Here is a 20,591-nt window from a genome sequence, read left to right on the forward strand (position 1 = left end):
ACATTTGCTTTTGAGGGAGGCGGTTTTAATGTAGATGAGCAAGTTGTAGCATACGGTATGAAACTTAAATTGCTACAAACATTCCTTTGGAAAATCATGTAATGTATATGGATGCCTGGGATTATCGCAAACTGTATTTCAGCCATTCTGTCCCTAGACATACCTGGGTGTGATAGATTTTTTTATTCAGTGAGGAAACATGCCTTAATTAAGCTTCTTCATCCGTCAATAGGTTTGCTTAGATCTTTTCACTTGCACCCTTATTTCACAAACTGGAAAGCCCTAAAAGATTGCCCGATTTGCTCCATCAACATTACTGAGCTTATTTAAATTCTTTTAATTTAGAAATTTAATTATTGCTTGCAAAATACATTATTATATATTCTCAAAACAAAATGTTGAACTTTGCTTGTTCAGAATGAGATCATTTCTGAGGTCATCAAAGTAAACTTTATTTCAATCACTTGGATCTTAGAAAGTACATCACACGTAGATAATAAACATAAATAGATGTAATGTTAAAAAAGGATCACAGAATGTATACACAAGATTAATCTCAAGGCTGTCCTCCCAGGATAAAAAGTAAAATCATAGTAACAGCACAATACATTTCCAAGTGTATAGGCCAGGCCTCGTGCCCTTAAAATGACATAATCAACAATTCAGAAGTCATTCCCTCCTGGCTATCAATGGGTCCCTAGGTGACCGCATACAATAAACTATCTCAAAGTGGACTGGATTGCTCCTTTTTAGATGGTAGTGACCAGAGACATAGGCCATTTTAACAACAACAGTTTGCAGTAAATATTATCAATTAAAGTGGCCTGTGCAACCATAGCTTGAATTAATCACACTTTCCCATCCGATTTTGTATAAAATCATAGCAAGTGTTGACCACATAAAGAAAAACAATCAGAGTAAGAGCGTTTGCAATTTCAGTTTTCTCTACTCGGCTAGACAGCAAATAGAAGCTAAATGGACAAGAGGAATGAGCTAATATAGTCGCAGTTCCCACATCAGTTGTTCTCTGCCCTTAGAATGCTCTTTAAGTGCCTGATCCCTAGAGCCATAAGCTATTAAGCCATACCAAAAACCAGTACTTTACTCTGGTCTCTTCTGAGTATTCTATCTTCTGCTTCGAGGTGTTGTCTAGTGGCAATATTCCTGCACAGGGGGACGATCCACTTCACCTTAAGATTATTATAACGAGGGCAAAAAATAGTAGGTGTACTAAAGATCCCCCCTCGAACATTCTGGACACAAATCATCAGGCAAAGACTTCACTTGCCATTTACTACAAACCAATATGGTGGGAAGAGTCCTGTATCTAAATTGAAGATGCAGTTTCCATGCATCGTCAGGAACAATTTTGTCTATGGTTGCTTCATACTGTATGCCAGGTTTAAAATTTATAAAAGACAGTGAACGCGTTCCCTTAGACTTTGTCACGTTTTCCACAGTAATTAACTCCCAGTAAATTTCTTTGACCCTTGCTCTAGAGATCAAACACATCTTCACAGGTGAAGTCCAGTAGATTTCCAGCCCCAAGTTCTTCATGAGTGCCCTAATGGAGCTCATTCAAGGTATTTTGTTGCAGAAGTCAATTTCACCAGGTACAAATTGTAAAACATATGCAAAATATGATTCAATTTCCTGTGAAAGATAAAACATTTTATGATAGGTTACACATTATTGAATCGGAAGATAAGAATTACATTTTGCCAACATCAATACAAACTTTGATGAATATAAATTTTGGGATGAAATAGAAATACTTAAATTGTGATCCTGTTAATATTTTCCAAATTGCATCAAGACACAACGTCTTGTATATAATTTTTCTCCTACTCATGAATAGCTCACATATGTAAAAACCATCAAAGAAGTGAGTGCTCTGGCTCAGTAATTGGCCTACCACTATTTATCAGTTTTCTAGTCAAAGGCTGCTGTGTACAGAAGAGCATCGGAACACACCTTCTCATGAACAGAATACAAATCCAGTCATTCTCAACAGTACAGTAGGTGCCTAAATATACTTGACCATGCTGATCAAATACACTTGAAAACCTGCAACGTAAAGTAGGTGAAGAGACCAAACTTGGATTAAAGACCTTGGGCCTCATGTAGGTAAATAAATTTTACCGGTTCTTAAATACCGAGCCGTACCGAATCGGTAAATTAGAATCGGTAAGTTATATGTAGGTAAAAATTCGGTAACAGTTACCGATTCGGTAACATTCGGTAAATACGAATCGGAATTCACCGATTCGGTAAATACCGAGGTGATAATTACCGATTCGGAAAATACCGAGGTGGTATCTACCGAATCCGAAAATACCGAGGTGGTATCTACCGAATCGGAAAATACCGAATCGGTATGTACGGATTCGGTAAATAACATCACATGACTTGACGAAACAGCTAATCCTGTGCAACGACAGCCCACCCAACCAGGAACTGCCCACACCCAGGCAGGTGTACACAATTAGCCGAAGTGGCCACACCCAGGCAGGTGTACATAATTAGCCGACCCTGGAGAGGCTTGGAGTGCAGAGGAGAGGCAGGGAGCAGTTGCATGTGCGAGCGGGAAACGAACAGCATGTCCAGCCAGAGAACACAGAAAGACGGAGGGGAAAGGAGGAGGAAGCTCAAATTCAGCCCCAAGGAACTCCAGGTGCTGGTGGAGGAGGTGGTGAAGCAGCACCAGAAGCTGTTTGGGAGGCAATCCCTGCAAGTGCCTGAGGCCGAAAAGCGCAACATATGGCTGGCCATCCAGGCGCAGGTCAATGCCGTGGGAGTGACCCACAGGGACATTGAGGTCCTCAAAAAGCGCTGGTATGACCTGAGGATTGTGACCAAGAGGAAGATGGGCGACATCCAGAAGGAGGCCAGCCAGACCGGAGGTGGAACCAACAGGGCACCTGCCCTCACCGAACTGGAGGAGCTGGTGGCGGCCACGATCGAGCAAGAGAGCGTCGTGGGTCTTGGGGACGCCGACAGCTCTGCCAGAGCCGCAACACACTAAGGTAAGACGAAAGCACAGCAATGTAGCCTCCCCTACCCCTATCCCACATTCCCCATTGTGAAACGAGAATCACACTGCAGTCCACACGTGTCAGTGCAGACAGGCATTGCATTCCGGGAGATGTAGTCAGGGCAACACTAACCATGACGTAAATGTTACAGGGCAACAAGGCATGTCACGCACTCGAGGCACAAGGAGACAGAGGACAGATTGGAATGTGAAATGATTTATTGTGACGCTTGCAATGCAGCCCTTCGGGGACACTGAGCCAATGTTGTTTTTCTGTCCACAGATGTGACATCATGCAGTACAGGGCATGCTGCAGGGGAGACGGCACACCGGCCACAAAAATCACCTCTAGCCAGCACGAGTTCAGACCAGGGAGCAGGCCCACTCGCAGCCGCACCACCAACACAGCCAGCCTCGCCGCACACAGAGCCAGCATCACCTCACCGAGAGCCAGCATCACCTCACCGAGAGCCAGCATCACCACAACCACAGCCAGCATCGCCACTCATGTTCGAATCACCGGCCACATCTCCGCTTGCAGGTGTGAGAATGAGGATGCGTCCAGCAGCCAGGCTACGAGCCTTCGACACCTCGTCAGACGACAGCATGGGCCCAGAAGACCGCACCGGGCCCCAGGAAGGGAGCCATCCCACTGTGCCCCACACCTCACAGGCAGCACAGACGGGAGCAAGAGGGCGCCGCAGGTCGCGTGTCCAGAGTCCACCAGCACCCACTGACGGCCATGGTGTCTTCTTGGGGCTCGAGGGCCAAATGTTGAAGCAACAGCGCCTGCAATCAAAGGCAGTTATGTCAGTCCAGAGGCACATGCGGGTGATGAAGACAAGCTTAGTCAACATGGACACAAACATTGGCGGCATGGCTGCGGGCATTCGGGACATGTCCCAGTCAATCCAGCAGTTGTGCAGCAAATTAGATGCTGACATCGAAGCACGGCGCCGGGAACGCCAGAGAAGGGACACTACCAGCAGGGCACTCAACCGTCTGGCAACTGCGACTTCCCTACTTTGCCGGCGCTCTGTGACGATGCAGGAGGGCCTAACACAGTGCTGCAGCGACCTGTCTCGGGGGATGGTGCAGGTGACAAGTGCACTAGGGGTGCTATTGACTAGTCAGGCGTCGACAACTGCTGCAGGGGATGCTGCGGAGAGCATCGACACCAGCAGCAGCATCACACCCCCCGTCCCCGAAGCACGCAGGAGCAGCAGGCGGCTTGGGGTTGGCTCTAGTGAGGATGCACAGGCCGTGCAATCCACCACTGCAGCGCGTATGCGCAAACATTGATGTGGCCCTGCTTAGCCACTTCCCATTGGGTGACGTAACCCTGGACATACTCCTTGTATAGATGGTATATTGCCAGATTGGCCTGTTCATGTGTTCATGGCGTGGTGCCACATTAAACTACGTCATGACTTCTCACAACTCGCTGTGTCCCCTCACTTACTCAGAAATAGTTGCATGTGATCTCTGCCCGTCTCTCTCTCCCATCGATTGCAGTTGGCACTCTAGCTGCGCTGCCCTCTGGCTGGCCTGACTCATCCTCGTTGTCCTCAAAATATGTTAGTTCCACATCTGTACCTTTTTTCGTGGCAAGGTTGTGCAGCATTGCACAAGTGGCAATAATCTTGCAGCAGGTGATGGGTTTGTACTGGCGTGCGCCTCCGCTCTTGTGGAGGCAGCGGAACCTGCTCTTCAGTAGTCCAAACGTGCGCTCCACCACATTGCGTGTTGTTTTGTGGGCCACGTTGTATCGTCTCTCACTCTGGGTTGCTGGGTGTAGGTAGGGAGTGAGGATGAATGAACGGCATGCATATGCACTGTCGCCTGGATGAGTAAAAGGGAACCATCAGTTACATGCCTCTATACACTCTGATTTGCAGGTTTCAAGGGGCGTCACTGTTACTTACCCAGCAGGTATCCCTCTCCGAATTCTCCGGCACTCAGTCGTGTGTAGATCCCACTATTCTGGAAGATGTAAGAGTCGTGGGTGCTCCCAGGAAACGTTGCAACAATATCTGTGATGATGTTCCCTGCATCACAGATCACCTGCACATTGATGGAGTGGGTGGACTTCCTGTTCCTGTAGATGTGCTCTGTATCAGCTGGTGGACAGATTGGGATGTGTGTACCATCAATACAGCCGATGACATGGGGGAACTGTGCCATGTGATAAAAGTCTGTTTTTGTTTTCTGCAGTGCAGCCTGTGTGTTTGGGAAGCTTATGTAGTGGTGCATTCTCTGCATCATGGCATCCAGGAACTTCCTGAAGAAACGGGACAGGCAACTCTGGGATACACCACCCACCGCAGCTATCACCACCTGATAACTGCCGGATGCCAGTAGATGTAGGCTGCAGAGCACCTGCACATGTGGTGGTATGGCGTGCGCCCTTCTTGTTGGCTGGTCCAGGAGTGGGTGCAGGTCCCTTATCAGGTCCATGATGGTTTCGGGGTGTAGCCTGTACCTCTCATGTATCTCTGCATCAGTCAGCTGGAGTAGTGTGATGCGCTGTCTGTAGATTTGTTCCTCCCGTCGCCACACCCTCAGTCCTGCTGCCTGTAGACGTAGGCGCCTTGCAATGACGTACATGGCGGCCATGTTGTCCACGCTGTTGCATTTTGGGATTGCTTATGTGCATTGTTGATGGTTACCACCTGCTTTCAATCCGTGTTAATTACTGACTCTTATTTACCGATTTTCCTGGATTTCTTAATTACCGACTGCTCCTACATGTCATTTTAAATTTTTACCACTTCATATTTACCACTTCATATTTACCGATTCGTTAATTATGTATTCGGTAAATATGAATCGGTATTTTAGAATTCGGTAACTATGAATCGGTATTTACCGCCTCATATTTACCGAAAAGTGGTTTTTGGACTCCTACATCTCACTTGTCTGGATACCGGTCGGTAACGGCATATTTACCGAAAATCGGCCGTTACCGACCGGTATTTCGCTACCTACATGAGGCCCTTAATGAGGAAAATATTTAGGGTTGTTTCCTTTTAAAGAAAAAGTTTATTCTTTCAAATGCTTCTCCGCTAAAATGTGTGGCTGTTTTGACAGCTGTTTCATTGCTCTTGACAATGGGACAGATGCCAAAATCTCCATTTCTATTAATCACCACGTCGCTTGATACCATTGCCAGACTTAATTTTTTTCCATATTTCAAGAAGGTTAACAAACGTAGCACTCAACTTGAGACCATAGTGATAAAGAAATCAAGCCAGTCCCAACATTCCAATCCTTAGTGGCATGTAAAAAAATTATAGTTCAGAATGATAAGTAACATTACAAGGTAGAAATCTATGTAATTGCAAGACATCCTGGCAGAAGTCATGTTTGCCATGACATTCATATAATTGACCAGATTTAAAAAAAAATTTTTAACACACACTGCTCCTAGATGCTCATAAAGACAACATGTCTGGTTGAGGGTTTTATTAGGAAAGCAGGTACACTAAAAAAAGACCTACGAAGGAGACTAACACCATAAGAGAAATAGGCACCCTTTTTCATAGGAATATACTAAATTTGCAGGGGTCAATCAAGAGCATGATTGAAACACGGTGGGTAATTTAAAGTGGCAATGTTGGACATCCTCTAAGCTGTAAATAAACCCAAAGTCCATTTGAACCGACATCATTTGACAAATTGTATATTTCCCAACGTTTGCAGAGGTGCCGCAAGAAGAAAACCCTAAACCCAATGATCAGCCATTTACCATGCTTTGTTTTTTTTTGTTTTTTATTGTTTTTCTCTTTTATCTAAAAAATAAAAACACAATGTGTTCTCCTTTTGCCAGTTACTTTACACTGGGCCTTCCTGTCATCTATACAACTAGCCTGTTTAGTGTTTCTTCTTTAAAAGGTGAAAAATTGCTATGAAAAGCGACTGCAGATAAGGTTAAAAGGTTAATTTTCTTGTATTAAGCTATGTGGTATTTTAAAGATGGTAACTATTAGAAAAGAAGACCAATGATTCGAGAATTTTCCTTAAATTTGCCAGAGAAGACCAATTCAAGGCTGCTTCTTGCAGATCTGGAGCTCCTCAAGATTATTTAAAGCACTTTATCTTGCATGTGCGATTGAACAGTTGTCTACTTTCTAATCATAATTAAAAAAACACACAATCTGCTCATCACTGTAAACATTGCATTGTCACTCAGCCATTGGGCTGAAGGTTTCCAGTTTGTTGGTTGTGATAAGCTCTTTCATAGCAAAGCAATCCATTCAATTTCAGACTTGAATGGACATTTTTATGAGTGTTCATTGAGAGCTAGTAGTCCCTTTGTCATCAAGGTACTGTCAAATATTTTTCCTTTGAAAGTCTGGAATTTGTAGACCCATTTTTCAACACAGACTGCTTGTACTTACTATCAGCAAATATGAATCACACATTTACAAAAGTTACTTGTCTTTTCCAGTCTCATCCTCCATTACAGTAGCATTTTCAACTATTCACTTACATTATTATTTTGTATCCTAGTATTTCTTTTTAATATTTGGTTTAGTGTGTGCTAGACCACCGCACATCGGCGTGCTGAAGTGCAGACATATAGTGTAACATCAGCAAATGTTCCATGGGTTAAGACCACCTCATGAAAGATTGAGTGATGAGTTGCCCTAGACACAGGTAGAAAAAGAAACAGTTGGAAGGTGCCACGCTTAAGTCGGAATTAGAACGTACCCAACTCAGTAAGATTTAGAAGGACCTTAAGGAGGTGAATTTCTTTAATGGATAACACCATTAGATAGAGTTGGGAGTGTTCTGTATTTTATTTAAAATGAATGTACCTTTTTTACCTTAAAAAATAAATGGGGGTCATGAGTGAAAAAGGTGCTTATAAGTTAGGTATTCAAATGTAAAACCCAAGGATCCTGAGGTATAATGTACATGGTTAGATATGCTTTAGTCCTTAGCAGCCACCTCCTTACATTCCTGCTTCTAAGTATTGTATTCAATCAAGAATGTGATTCTATGGCACATCCAATGCTGAAGAAGAAAATATTGTGGACCTGACCTATGGTTGTCCAGTGTTGGTTTCTTCCATAGATAAACAGGAAACCTCCAGTCCCTTCTCAGCATGTCACAAGCTTTCTTGGCTGTCTTATACTGCTCCATAATAAATCTATGATGCAACCTTTGTGGCTTATTATGTCCTGAATGCGCTTTGAACAATAAGGATGCGGAGAAGCTACAAATAGAATTTAGCACTCAAATCCAGATTATTAGAATCAAGGAAAACTCCTTTTGGCTGGTAACAAACATTTGAGGAAATCTACACAGGAAAGGGAACCTGGAATGGAGGAATATCAAGTGGAAATCGGTGCAAAATCACATATGTCCTTTGTTCCCCACGTCCAGGAATTAAAACACTAAATGATTTCATTTCTGAATTGGGTAATAAGGCCCAAGGGTTTATGGGCCGCTGCTGCATAGGGGTCTCGGTTCATCAAAAAAATTTAAGGCTTATGAATGTACTAATACTGCTTGATGATTACAGACCAGTAACTTTTTTTTTTCTTGCATGCTCCCATTTTAAAAAAAATCTAGATTTTATCTTTATTGGAAACTAACCATACAAGAGTTGAAAGGAGACCAAGCACGTCTGAGGTAATATACTTTGCACATTCATATAAACTTGTTAAATAAATTGTATTAATTTAAAGAGCACTAAATTATCTTTAAAATGTTGTGTTGATATCATTGCAGTCACTGAGTCGTTCTCCCCAGCTTTCTGCTGATACTTTCAGCAGAGGGTCATCAGTTTCCAGTTTGTCCTCATTATCTGTTGATCCCAAACAGGAAGAAGGAAAAAACCATTATAAAGAGGTAAGCTCAATTACTCTAGCAAACAAATATATTAAAGTAGGTATTTTAGCCCATGTTAGAGTCAGTCTTTAATATTGGTTATTGGCACTCACCATTCATTTGAACCTTATCTGCAATCAAGGGTGTGCAAAGAGTAAGAAACAATAACTAGTGTTATGGGCCTGCATGTTGGTACAATAATGTGCCAACAGTGAAACTCTGTCTCATTTGCTTGATCTAACAAGCCTTCCTCCGCTGATGGCCACTTGTTTGAATGAACTGCTATTTCTGAGCAAGATTCCAGCACACCTGTATACCATTTATTTATGGCTGCATTCTACGGAATCTGATCGCCTATCATTCTTTAAACGTTCCCATGAATGTTCTAACCATTATTTTGACTTAAAAAATGTAAAGAGGAACTACTTTCCAAATGGTAGCTGCATTTAATTGTTCTTGAGCTCAGTGACTCAGATGTTCTAAAATACTGTCCACTAAATGGCAGGACAGCGTAACATGTGGGTCTGCATCTAAACCAGCTGCAAACCGATTGTTACCGGTAAAACATTGTCCTGCATCCAGGCTGCTTGTCCATATAATTTGATGTTTTACATTATATCAGCTCTTCCCCTGTATTACATTATCATGTAAAGCTCTTGCAAACTTGAATAGCTTATTTATTGAATGATCGCCTTCAGGTTCCTGATAGGAACTTTCAAAAATGTATTTACTCCTAAAACAAAATATAATCATGGAAAATCGAAAAGTAATGAAACTGCAGTGACAAATGAAAAATAATATTTGCTGAAGTTAACCCTTTTAAGAATAAGTTTGGTTAAAGGGGCTTTTTGCACTACTTTTCTCTAATTGTATTTACATTTGGGGCACACTTTTCTTATCAGGAATGAGACCCATTTGAATGATGAACACCATTTGGGTCTCCCTCCTCATGCCAGTAGTTGAATGCCTTGGAAAAGCCTAAATTAAGCCATTAAGAGATTATATGGAGATAAGTCAGGACTGACTTTTAGGACATGCCTCAGAGTTAACTTTACGTTTACTAATGTGAGGTAGCTTTTCATCAAGTGGCAGCATTTTATGGGTGAAGCGGTAGAATACCATCTTTACTGCATTCCATTTACCTGCCCTAACAAGTCAGGCATGATGGATTCATTTTTTTTTAAATTCCATGGTTTGTACTGTCTTTACTGACTGAGATTATGTAAATTGGAATCTTGCTGTATTGTTTGTATGCAGTAGACTTAGCAATCAAACATTCTGTGTTTTCAAGAATACATGAAAAGCTTAGTCTGTTAGGAAAGTCTGTCCCATTTCTAATATGTGAGGGGTACTTATATACTCTGGAGTTTCTTTTACTGCATGGTTTGGCGTCTTGTGTTTGCTTCAGCATGATAAATGAGGCTGTCTTTGGTGGTGTAATCCAGTGATAGGGTTTTGTGTCTAAAGATGAATCTTGCAGTGATGGAATTTCTGAAGATGATTGTACCATGACTGTGCTCCAGTTGCCTTTCAAGAACTCGTCCTGTAGGTGAGCATGCTTGTTAGTGTGGACGATCAAAGATGAGTTGGCAGTGGACTTATTCCCTTTATGAGTAAAGGTATAGGGAGTGTAGTCTCCTAAATAAATATTTTATTATGTTATGTTTTTTTTTTTATAGAGCACTGTCATCCGTGCTGGTATCCGGGTGCTTTGCAGGAATGTGAAGCTAGCCTCGAGGGGATTACTCGAAGAGCCAGGGCTTCAGCTTCTTGTGGAAGTCAAGTTGAGAGGAGGAGGCTCTTGTATGGTGTGAGAGGTCATTCCATGCTTTAGGAGCAATGTATGAAAAGGCGCAACCTCCTGACATGCTGATGTCTATGCGTGAGATGTGTGCTAAGGAAAGTGCTGTTGAGCGGACGTGCCTGGAGGGTTGGTGGAAATGTAAGCGGCTGTTCAGGTCGGAGGGTCCTGGGTTATGTAGAGCTTTCTATGTGTGAATGAGAAAGTTGAACTGTGCGTGCTTGGAGCCAGCGGAGTTCCCTAAAACAATATATCTTTCCTATTTGTAAAGCGCAAACCTATCATCCTTCAGGGTTTCAAGGTGGTGGAGCTATTGCCCAGAGTCACACAATGCTGAGCTGAGCTGCCACTTGTGCCCGGGATCGAACCATGAGCCCCACGCTCTGGAGTCAGCCGCTCTGGTTGCTCCGCCACACCTCCCTCAGGTGTGGGGTGATGTGAAACTGGTGTGGGAGGTTGAGAACAAGCATGACTGCTGCGTTCTGAAAGGTCTGTTGTCTTTTTGTGAGTTTTGTGGGTGATACCTATGTACAGGGCATTCCCATAGTCCAGTTTGCTGGTGAAGGGGTTTTGGATGACTGTCTTCCTGGTGTCGTTTGATAGCCACTTGTATATTTTTCTCAGCAATTTTTCTCAGGGTGTGGAAGCAGGTCGAGGCGATGGCGTTGAGTGGAGTGAACATGTCAAGCGTACTGTCTATAATGATTTTGAGGTTTCTTGCTTGTGGGGTGGGAGTGGGTCTGGGGTCTGTAGACCAGAAGGTGGAGTCCCACAGTGGGGCATCCTTTCTGAAGATCACTACTTCAGTTTAGACGTGTTCAACTTAAGGCAGTTGGACTTCATTCAGGTGGCCTCTTCTGTCATGTAGGAGTTACAATTTTGCCTTGGGATGAGTGTTTTGTCTATGAAGGAGTATCAGTTGCATGTTGTCGGCGTAGGTGAATATTATCAATGGTGTGTGCTTGGATGACATCTGTTAGCGGAGATCTGTAAATGTTCAAGAGGGTGGACTAGACGAGGAGCCTTGTGGAACTCCGCAAATGAGCTTCCAGGCTTCTGAGGAGTAAGGTGGCATGTTGACGGTTTTTGCTCTTCTGGTGAGAAATGTGCATATGCATTGGAGGGTGCGAGATTAGGTGGCAGTCTTGTGCAGTTGTTAGATCAGGGTGGGGTGGGAAACTGTGTCGAAGGCCGCAGAGAGGTCAAGTAAGATCAGGGCTGCAGTTTTTCCTCTGTCAAGGATCACCCAGATGTAGTCTGTTGCTGCCTTGACGTCTGTCTCTGTACTTTGGTTTGGTGCGGTAGTTGGCATGACGTCTGTTAATGGCTTTTTCTAGGACTTTGGTTGGGTATGGTAGGAGGGGAATCATTCTGTAGGTATTTCCCAAGCTTGGCTGGGTCTGCTGTGGGCTTTTTTAAGAGGGCATTTGCAGCTGCCTGTTTCCTTACTTCCAGACAGGTGGCTTTGTCAATCGAGGTGGTGAGGGTGAGTTTCCTTGATAGTGGTGGACGCTTTGTAGTAGACATGTTGCGGGCAAGGGTCTGTCTGACCGGGCCAAGGAGTGGATTGTCTTCATGATTGTAGCGGTTTCCTCTGTAGTGATAGTGTTCCATGTGGTCAGGGTGTTTCTCTTTGTCCAATATTGGTATACTTGTTACCAATTTGCTTGGGTCCAGTTGCAGATCAAGTTGTTGTATATTTATGTGATTTTGCTGCAGAAGAATCCTGTACGGTTGTTACCAATTTCCTGTGTTGGGGTACTGTTGCTGGTGGTGAGGTGATTCTTAATGACTGCAACAATGTCTTTGGTGTTGCTGCGTTCGACCAGGGGCTTCCTCTTGGTGTCCTGGATCTGCTTGGGGTAGTGCCTCGGGGCAGAATTGAACACGTCCTTGTCTGATTCTGCTTGGCTTGCTCTCCACCTCTGTTCTAGTTTCTTGCAATGCCGTTTGGTAATTTGAAGTTCCTCCATGGCCTGTGGCCGTGTTTTTTGCTAGTTGACTTCGCTTGTTAGAAGTCATGGTATAAGCGCAGGCAGTAATCCAGTTATTGATGTTGCTCGATAAGTGGACTGTATGTTCGGGCTGGTTCTTCTGGAGGGTGGGAGCCCAAGCCACTTCTCTTCTGTTGTTCCAGTATCGGCTTGCAGGGCCTGTCGAGGTAATTCTTCTGTGGTGAAGGGATGTAGGTTGTGAAGTTGAGAATGGCCAGGTTGGCCCAGGTAATGGGTGTTTTGAAAGATATGTCATTGAAAGAGGTAAAGACACCTGGAGGTGGTGCAGGCGAATGTGTCCTTGAGAATAATTGCAGCTTCTCCTCCGGGTCTGTGTTGTCAATCTTGCCTGAAGATCTTGTGTTTCACAAAAATGACTGTGGCAATGTCTTGCACTTGTGCTACAGCGTCCGAGATTTGAATACGTTTTGACAGAATTTCCATGGTGCTTTCGTGTTTTTTAATATTCAACCTCACAATTTGCAATACCAGGTGCCTGTGCCCACTTGTGCACCCAGGTGCTACATTTTGTTGGGAATGGCAGGGAAAGCCTCAAAGGCCCCGCCAGCTACCCATGAGTGGCTTGCTTCCAGTGCACCATGCAGGAGCTGGCTTCATTTTCTGGGCTCCCCCAGGAGCAAACTGCCTTCCTCCTGCCTATCCCATCTGCGGTGAGGGTGGTGGTTGGATGCTGGTCTCCACAGAAACGGCATAGTGAGGAGTGTCCAGCTTGGAACATCGTTTGGTCCCCGAAAACTGGGGCCTGTGGCCAAGAGAGGGTTTTGTGTTGCTGATGGGTGTTGGGGGTTCCCAGGGGCAAGAGAGGCTCTGGGAAAGGGGCCCCACGCTCGTCCCCTCCTCTCCCCATTGAAAATAAATGAAGATGGTTGGTCCGACCCCAGGGGCGTGCCTCTCCATAGGGTAGTTTGAAAAATTTGCAGCAGAGCATTATGTGCTTGATTTTCCGCCTCGTACCCCATGGACCATTCTTTGTTACCTCCGGTTATTGAGGCAATTTGGACTAAGGAGGTGGGGAGACCAGCTCTCCCCACTAGGAGCATTTTCATCAAGCTTTCAAACTTTTCTTTCTGGGGCTTGATTTCCTGCCACTGCTGCAGGATCTGTGCTCCGTTTTGCCTCCTGGCCCCTACCTTCACCCGCTATCTTTTTTTCTCAGCCCCTGCACAGCCTGCCAGCAGAGTACTCTCCCTGCTGCACTCCCAAGACCTATGGCACCTGTCTTTCAGCAGCAGAGTCGAAAGGCTTTTGTCTTGATGGGGTCACCCATCTCTAGGACCAGTCCACAGAAGATCCAGGTGAACCCTCCAGGGTCTCCCCTCTTACCCAAGCAGGTCCATCCCTCAACTGTCGCTCAGGGCCGTAAGGGGGCCAGCATCATTGGCCCTGGAGATGACACCCCTAGTCCTTGGGAGCCATCTGCTGTCGAAATCCTTAGGTCCCAGTTCTCAGTGGGGGTCAGGTGGATTCTCCATTTTATGCCATACGGTACACTCACATGCTCAGCCCTCACACGTTTTTGTGTAATGAGCCCAGGGCCTTCTACCCAGTAGGGGGCCTTATCTTAAACCGCTGGCACTGATAATTAGCAGTTTACCTTGAGTGAGGTACGCTCACAAGAAAACTCCAAAACTTGGGTAGTCAGTAAGCAAAAAATCTAGGGGTATTAAGTGGGCAGAACCCAGTACCTACACTTACTATGCAAATATTTTTTCGGATGGCAAACAATGCTACCATGTGCATTCTGCGGCTCAGAGCTGGCTACACACCACCCCAGAAGTAGCATAGTGGAGCTGCAAATAAGTGCCACCCCGCGCGCTGACATCAGTTCTTTTATTTCCATTACTTTGACAGGATCCGGGCCTCCACTCCTGACTTTGTTGGTTTCAGATTACTTTCTAAAATTATTTCACCAGTGTGCTAAGGAACAATGTCTCTACCCAAACCAACAGTTTTCGAGCTCTGCCAGGACTGTAGGAAACAGATGGTGGTCACAGACCTGCATGAAGTATGTCTTTGATGTCTGTTCACTACTCTAAGTTGTTTGATAAGTGCATCATCATGCACCTGTATATGATCTGAGACCGGTAAGAAAATCTGTATGTTGCCAAACACATGATGTCGCAGCTTTCATGTAAGTCCCACTCGACTCCAAATCACAGACACTGACTTATTCTCGGTATTGTTCCTGAGGATTTTCCTGTGACCACTTAACTTCGCACTCCAAGTCTTCTGTTAAGTCAACGTTCAAGCCCAAGGATAAGAAAGTGAAGCAGTACTCAACCCCATCCTGCTTTCTGACTCCAAAGACAAGGCGCAAGTATATTAGGCATCTCTTCGAGGTCTCCATCTACAGAAAAAATTTCTCACCTGGTCCAAGTCGTCCTACATTTCCTGGGCCATCGTTGGCTCCACAGCAGATCGAGACCTTCCATGTCTTTTCTGAATGACTCTTTCTCGCATCTGGGTCCCCATGAAACAGGGAGCTCCAGTTGGGTTACAGGCGGCAGGTCCTACTGCCTGTACATTATTGCCACCTATCCGCACATGGAGTACGCTGCTAGTGCTGGTAGGTGTAGCATTGACCTCCCTGCCCTTCCATTGTGCTCTTTATGTTCGTGAGTGGGTGTGCACCATTTTCCAGGACTTGTGGTATGATACTGGGAGTGTGGTGACCCTGGGCAACCCTGGAGGCTGATTCTGGGTACCCAGGACTGGTCTGCAGTACCATTGGAGGCCATTCCTCCGTTTTGTGGGTCCCTCCTTCCCTTCTCTCTACTTGTTGCACTTTCCCAAGAAGGCAGCCCCCTCCCCTCGAATGGAAAGGGTCATAGGACTCAGTCCTATGAGGAATTTCCAGAAATTAAAGTAGGACTAAGGCTGTACCTCTAGAAACCCTGAACTCCGAATGGAGCGGCCATCTTGGAATGGCTCTGGGTTTTAATGCCTCACTATAATTTGGTAGCTTGGCACGGTCCCAGGGTGGAGAGGATCACACTCACCGCTTGATACCATCACAATCTGGTTTCCTGCACACTGGATCTGCTATAGTGCACATGCGGCCCGCATTATGAGCTTTCTCTTGTTCGCTCGGACAACCGTTCCTCTCCCTAAGAGACTGCTTGAGGGCCCCAGCCTGCCCACTTGACACTTCTCCTAACTCTTCCCGCGTCCTATGACATAGGAGAGAGATCTGGAACCCTTCGGATGCCTCCTTCTGGGCTTTTACTCATCTCCGTTGGGAGGTATCTGGTCACCCATATTTGCCACTATCTCTCCTAAAGCAAGGGACATAAAACTAGAACCTGCGGGTCTTAACTCCTTTACAACTAAGTATCCTCCTAATCTCTCCAAAAATGCATCCAAAAGCTTCAAACACAGACTCCTCAAATTCCATCCTGAGACCCTTATCTTTGACCCATACTTCTGCTCTAGTAAGGGAACGTTAACTAGTGACCTGCTCTTTTACAGTAAAAGACGTGCACAATGGACAAATGCCCTTTACTCCTTGCACCAACTCAGCAACTCTAGGAAAAAACTCCACGGTCTTAGACTTTCAGTATCTCCCTTGCTTTTCTGTAGAGTAAAGGTTACTATACCCCTATACAATAACGAGAACGTACTAATTCAATCTTCGAATGACAGACTAGCAATATTGGATAAGATCTTCTCTATCATCAGAAGGGCTGTGAACAATAAGATCTCATCTCCCATCCAAAGCCACTCTAGCTCCCCTGGTTTCAATTTTGCACCCCTAGTGATGCCCATACTTACCCCATAATCACTTAGCCCATACTTCACCACCAACCCAGGCTCCCCCACCTAGTCTCCTACCAGTCTAACCTGTGATTCTCTGTATCCTGCATAGTCGAGTCTCACTAAGTGATGCACTGATCCAGACCCCAGGCTCCATACACCCCTACTAGTAGTAGCATAGACTCCCTCATTCCAGGACCTAATACCATCTGAAGACCTCACCCCGGCCCCCGAATTCTTTCTAGAGAGTCCATCCTGTACTCGTACATCCTACCCCTGGGCCTAGACATCTGAATCCATATACCCTAACAAGACTATCCTCTCACCGTCTAGGTCTTCCTGTCTACACATAATTCCCTGTTCTCTCCTTCCTTCTATTTTTGCCCCCACACTGACTCTCCCTCTGCAATACCTTCCTACCTTCCTGAGCTAGAGATCCTTCATTCCTCCCCTCTCAACCTGGCCTCACCCCCCACAACCCACGACCACCCACCACCAGCCTCTGTGGAATCTCGTCTTGACAAGATTTCTCTTAATCTGCTCCACCTCAAGGGTGAACTACAGAGACTTATATCCATCATCACAGAGTTGCTGCTCATTCAAAGGTCCAACAGAGTCCTAATGAATTGGTCTGGTACCCAAACTGTCACAATGCCTGCCCACATCCTTCACACTCATCACCTTTGTTGGAAAACCATACCTCTCCCTAATGCCCCCTCTCGACCCAGAAGACTGGCCGAGTGTCTATCAGACATTGACATCCATGCCCTCCTCCTCACTGTCAGGGCTTTAAGTGGGATGACAAAACCAGAGGGTCTCTTAAAGGGGCGTGCCTGATGCAAATAAGGGTGTGGCTTAAAAGCAAAGAAGCTAAAAACCTGTGCTTAGCTTAGTGTGCCACCGACTGATATTTTGCTTCTTCTGTCATTGCATCCAGATGTATAATACAAGTACCATTACACCTACAAGAAGCCAGGACTATTGGCTTGGTCAATGGTGGTTTGTTGCATAAAGTTGTATATAATATTGGAAATGTTTCCGCTCTTGTGGTAGAGGTTGTGGTTTAATGCTCGAGCTGCAGACTTAGTTGGGTTTTGAGTCTTGAGGCAGATTAACTAATTTGCCGAGAATCACAGGATGCTAATCTCCCCATGCATACAACTAAATCATGTAAATCGCTCCAATAATTTTGGTTTGAGTTCGCACTATATAAAACTTGCTGCATTTATTTTCCAAATGCAGGGCTGATAGTTTGCCTTTTGAAAGAATTTGTTAAATGCTGTCCATGATGGACTCCGTGATCAGGGGACCAACTAGCCCGAACTTGGGGGGGGGGGGGGGGGGGGGGGGGTTATAGGTGTTTAACACTCCCAGCCAAGGCTGGCCTTTGCACTGGTCGCACATTGTGCAACAGTCTTTTTGTGCGCCCCTCCACCATTTCCTCCTCTTTCATAAATTCCCTCACTACCACTCACCAACAATGCACCTCTTCACTCTATAACACCTTTCTGACAAACATTTCATTTTTTAATAGTGCTGCTCATAGTTTATTCGCACTCAGTTGTGTGATCTGCATGGTACACGTTCTTTATAGCAGGCACATTAACCCTCTGCGCTGTGTGGGTGGCAGGAGTGCCCATGTGAGTGCAAGGTGAGCGATGAAGCAGTGTGACAGTAGGTTAAGAGGAGTGACTGCAGGGTGAGTGAGGTGACCTTATGAATTTGGGTGCAGATGCAAGTGCGAAGTAGGACGAATGAATTTATGGTTAGTGATGGGCTTGTTTGAGTGAGATTGCAGATTGAGCAGTGAGGGGGACAGGTGAGTGAAGTATCAGATGTGTGCAGGGTGAGTAGTGTGCTTGTGTGACTGCAGGGTGAGGTACAGGGTGAACAGCACAAGTGTACTGCGAGTCCAAAATGATCACTGTGAGTTCAGGTTGAGTGGGTGAATGGCGTGAGTGCATGGTGATCAGTGTGTGTGCATTGTGACTACTGAGTACAGGGTGAGTGGGAAAGTGAAGGGCGAGAATGAGGAGCAAGTTGTCTGAATGCAGGGTGCATTCCCAGACACTTAAAGTAACTCAGCTTGTTATTGATAGCGGCATAGGGTTTCAGATACAAGTTAAACTATTGCTATTATGGTATTAACTGGGGATCGAGGGTGGAGGAAATAATGTGCTGATCCTGCAGCAAACTTCCAGTCTCATGATTAGGGTTGCCAGGTAATTATTTTGATGTCCCAGATGATACAAAAATAAGAAGTCACCTTAAGCAATATTTTCAGCACTTATCCGTGCATACTTCAAACAGCAAATATAAATAGAAAGCACTTTTAATTGTATTCTAGGGCTGCCTGAATGTTCCATGACTGATAATTAAAGGGAACAAAGACAGAAAAGTCGCATTACAAATGAATACATACTTTTTTATTTATAACCCTATTTGGTGTCAAGGCGAGGTTTTTGCAAGCTCTTTAAACAAACCATGATGCATTTTTATTTTGGCAACCCTTCTTTATATTACTTTTCATGAAATGCATTCTCACACTATGGCAGTAAATGTAAAATGCAAATGTTAAGAATAGGCAGAGTGGGGGCCCAGGGAGTAAAAAAAAACGAAGCCTCGGAAACCAGTTTACAAAGGTATGTAAATTTGCAAATGGTCTTTAAAGACCTGTGGAAAAACCTGGGCATGCTGGAATAAAGACTCCAGACACCCAGATCTTCATTGGGGTCTGGAATGACCTGAACGGCCATGCAGTGACAGGTTCAAATCCTTTCTTTCTGACTTCGTGTTGACCCAACTGTGACAGCCATACTCGCAACAAGGGTTAGACCTTAGGCCTTATCATAGCAAAAACAGACAGAATCACACTGCACTCCATTGTCCCTTAAGACTGGACTGACCACTACCATATCACCTTCCTCATCAATGTGGTTGTGATCCCGAAAAGAGCTCAACCAAAGAAACCAAAACAATGGAAAAGACGTTTATAGAACACAAACCTAATTACTTATCTATCCTCAGTTACAGTTCCATGACTCCCACAATGACGCCCTCCCTGAGCACTACAACACCTCTTTTTTGAACATTCTTGACTCGATCGCCCCCCCCCCCCCACTTCAACTAAAAAACATATCCAACAAAGTCCCAAAACCGTGGTTAATCGGCAACCTTAATACTGAAAGACGCAACCTGAGATTAGCAGAAAGAACCTGGAGATCCTCGCCGTCAATGAAGCACCTAAAATGTTTAAGATCAGTGAGGAAACCTATAATAAAAGAATCAGAAGCACTTAAGCCAACTTCTTTAGAACCCAGCTTGACCAAGCTAAAAATCGACCCAATAAACTTTTTGAATTTGTCAAGCAACAATCACTTAACCTACCAAACCTTCTTGACACCTGGGCTAGCACTCTCCCAAACTGCGAGGATTTCACTTCCTTCTTTTTGGGTAAAACAGAAAACACAGAAAAAGATCTGAAGTCGGCGAGGAAGCTCCTACCAGCTATCACACATCTTGCCGCATCCCTTGCAGACTTCTGATTCAGCTGATCACCCTGGGCTCTACCCAAAAACTATGCCTCCTGGCACACAATCACTCCCCTCAACAAAATTGACATTCACAACATTTTTATAGCGTTGAAACCCTCTAATCAACTAATCTACCCTTTACTGCCAAATATCTTCAAGGAGATCAAATTATCTATTCTCCCTCTGTGGACTAAGATCGTAAATGCCTCACTCTGCCAAGGCACTGTCCCTGACCGCAAGTTAGGGCAAGTAACCAATGTTTTGAAAAAAACAACTGCAGATTGCTCAGATCTTACCAGTTTCCACCCAATATCCAACATTTCCACTCTGGCAAAGCTACTTGAAAAATGCGTCCAGATCCAGCTCTGCAACCACATAGATCATTTCCAACTCCTTGACTAATAGCAAGACGGATTCCGTCAAGGGCATAGCACAGAATCCGCACTCAGTGACATAGTGGATGATGTATTAAAAGTGCTGGACCAGAATGAATCATGTCTTCTTATTTTCCTTGACTTATCGCCAGCGTTCGATTCTGTCAAACATGTCTCCTAAATCTATTTGAATGGAGTATGGGTTTATCAGGGTCCGTCCTACACTGGTTTACCTCATTCCTC

At 44.8% G+C, this 20,591-nt stretch overlaps 1 protein-coding gene across 6 annotated transcripts in view; it reads left to right on the forward strand.

Annotated features, from left to right (window-relative positions):
- Positions 1-20,591, forward strand: part of ANKRD27 (ankyrin repeat domain 27) — a 595,879-nt gene that overhangs the window by 320,768 nt on the left and 254,520 nt on the right. For all 6 annotated transcript variants that reach the window (XM_085639132.1, XM_085639135.1, XM_085639137.1 and 3 more), the window contains 2 exons: positions 8,615-8,674; positions 8,774-8,893. In XM_085639132.1, the coding sequence (XP_085495258.1) occupies positions 8,615-8,674; positions 8,774-8,893 (180 nt within the window). The remainder of the gene's footprint in view (positions 1-8,614; positions 8,675-8,773; positions 8,894-20,591) is intronic.

This window comes from Triturus cristatus, chromosome 12 (assembly GCF_964204655.1).
Source record: "Triturus cristatus chromosome 12, aTriCri1.1, whole genome shotgun sequence".
NCBI lineage: Eukaryota > Metazoa > Chordata > Amphibia > Caudata > Salamandridae > Triturus > Triturus cristatus.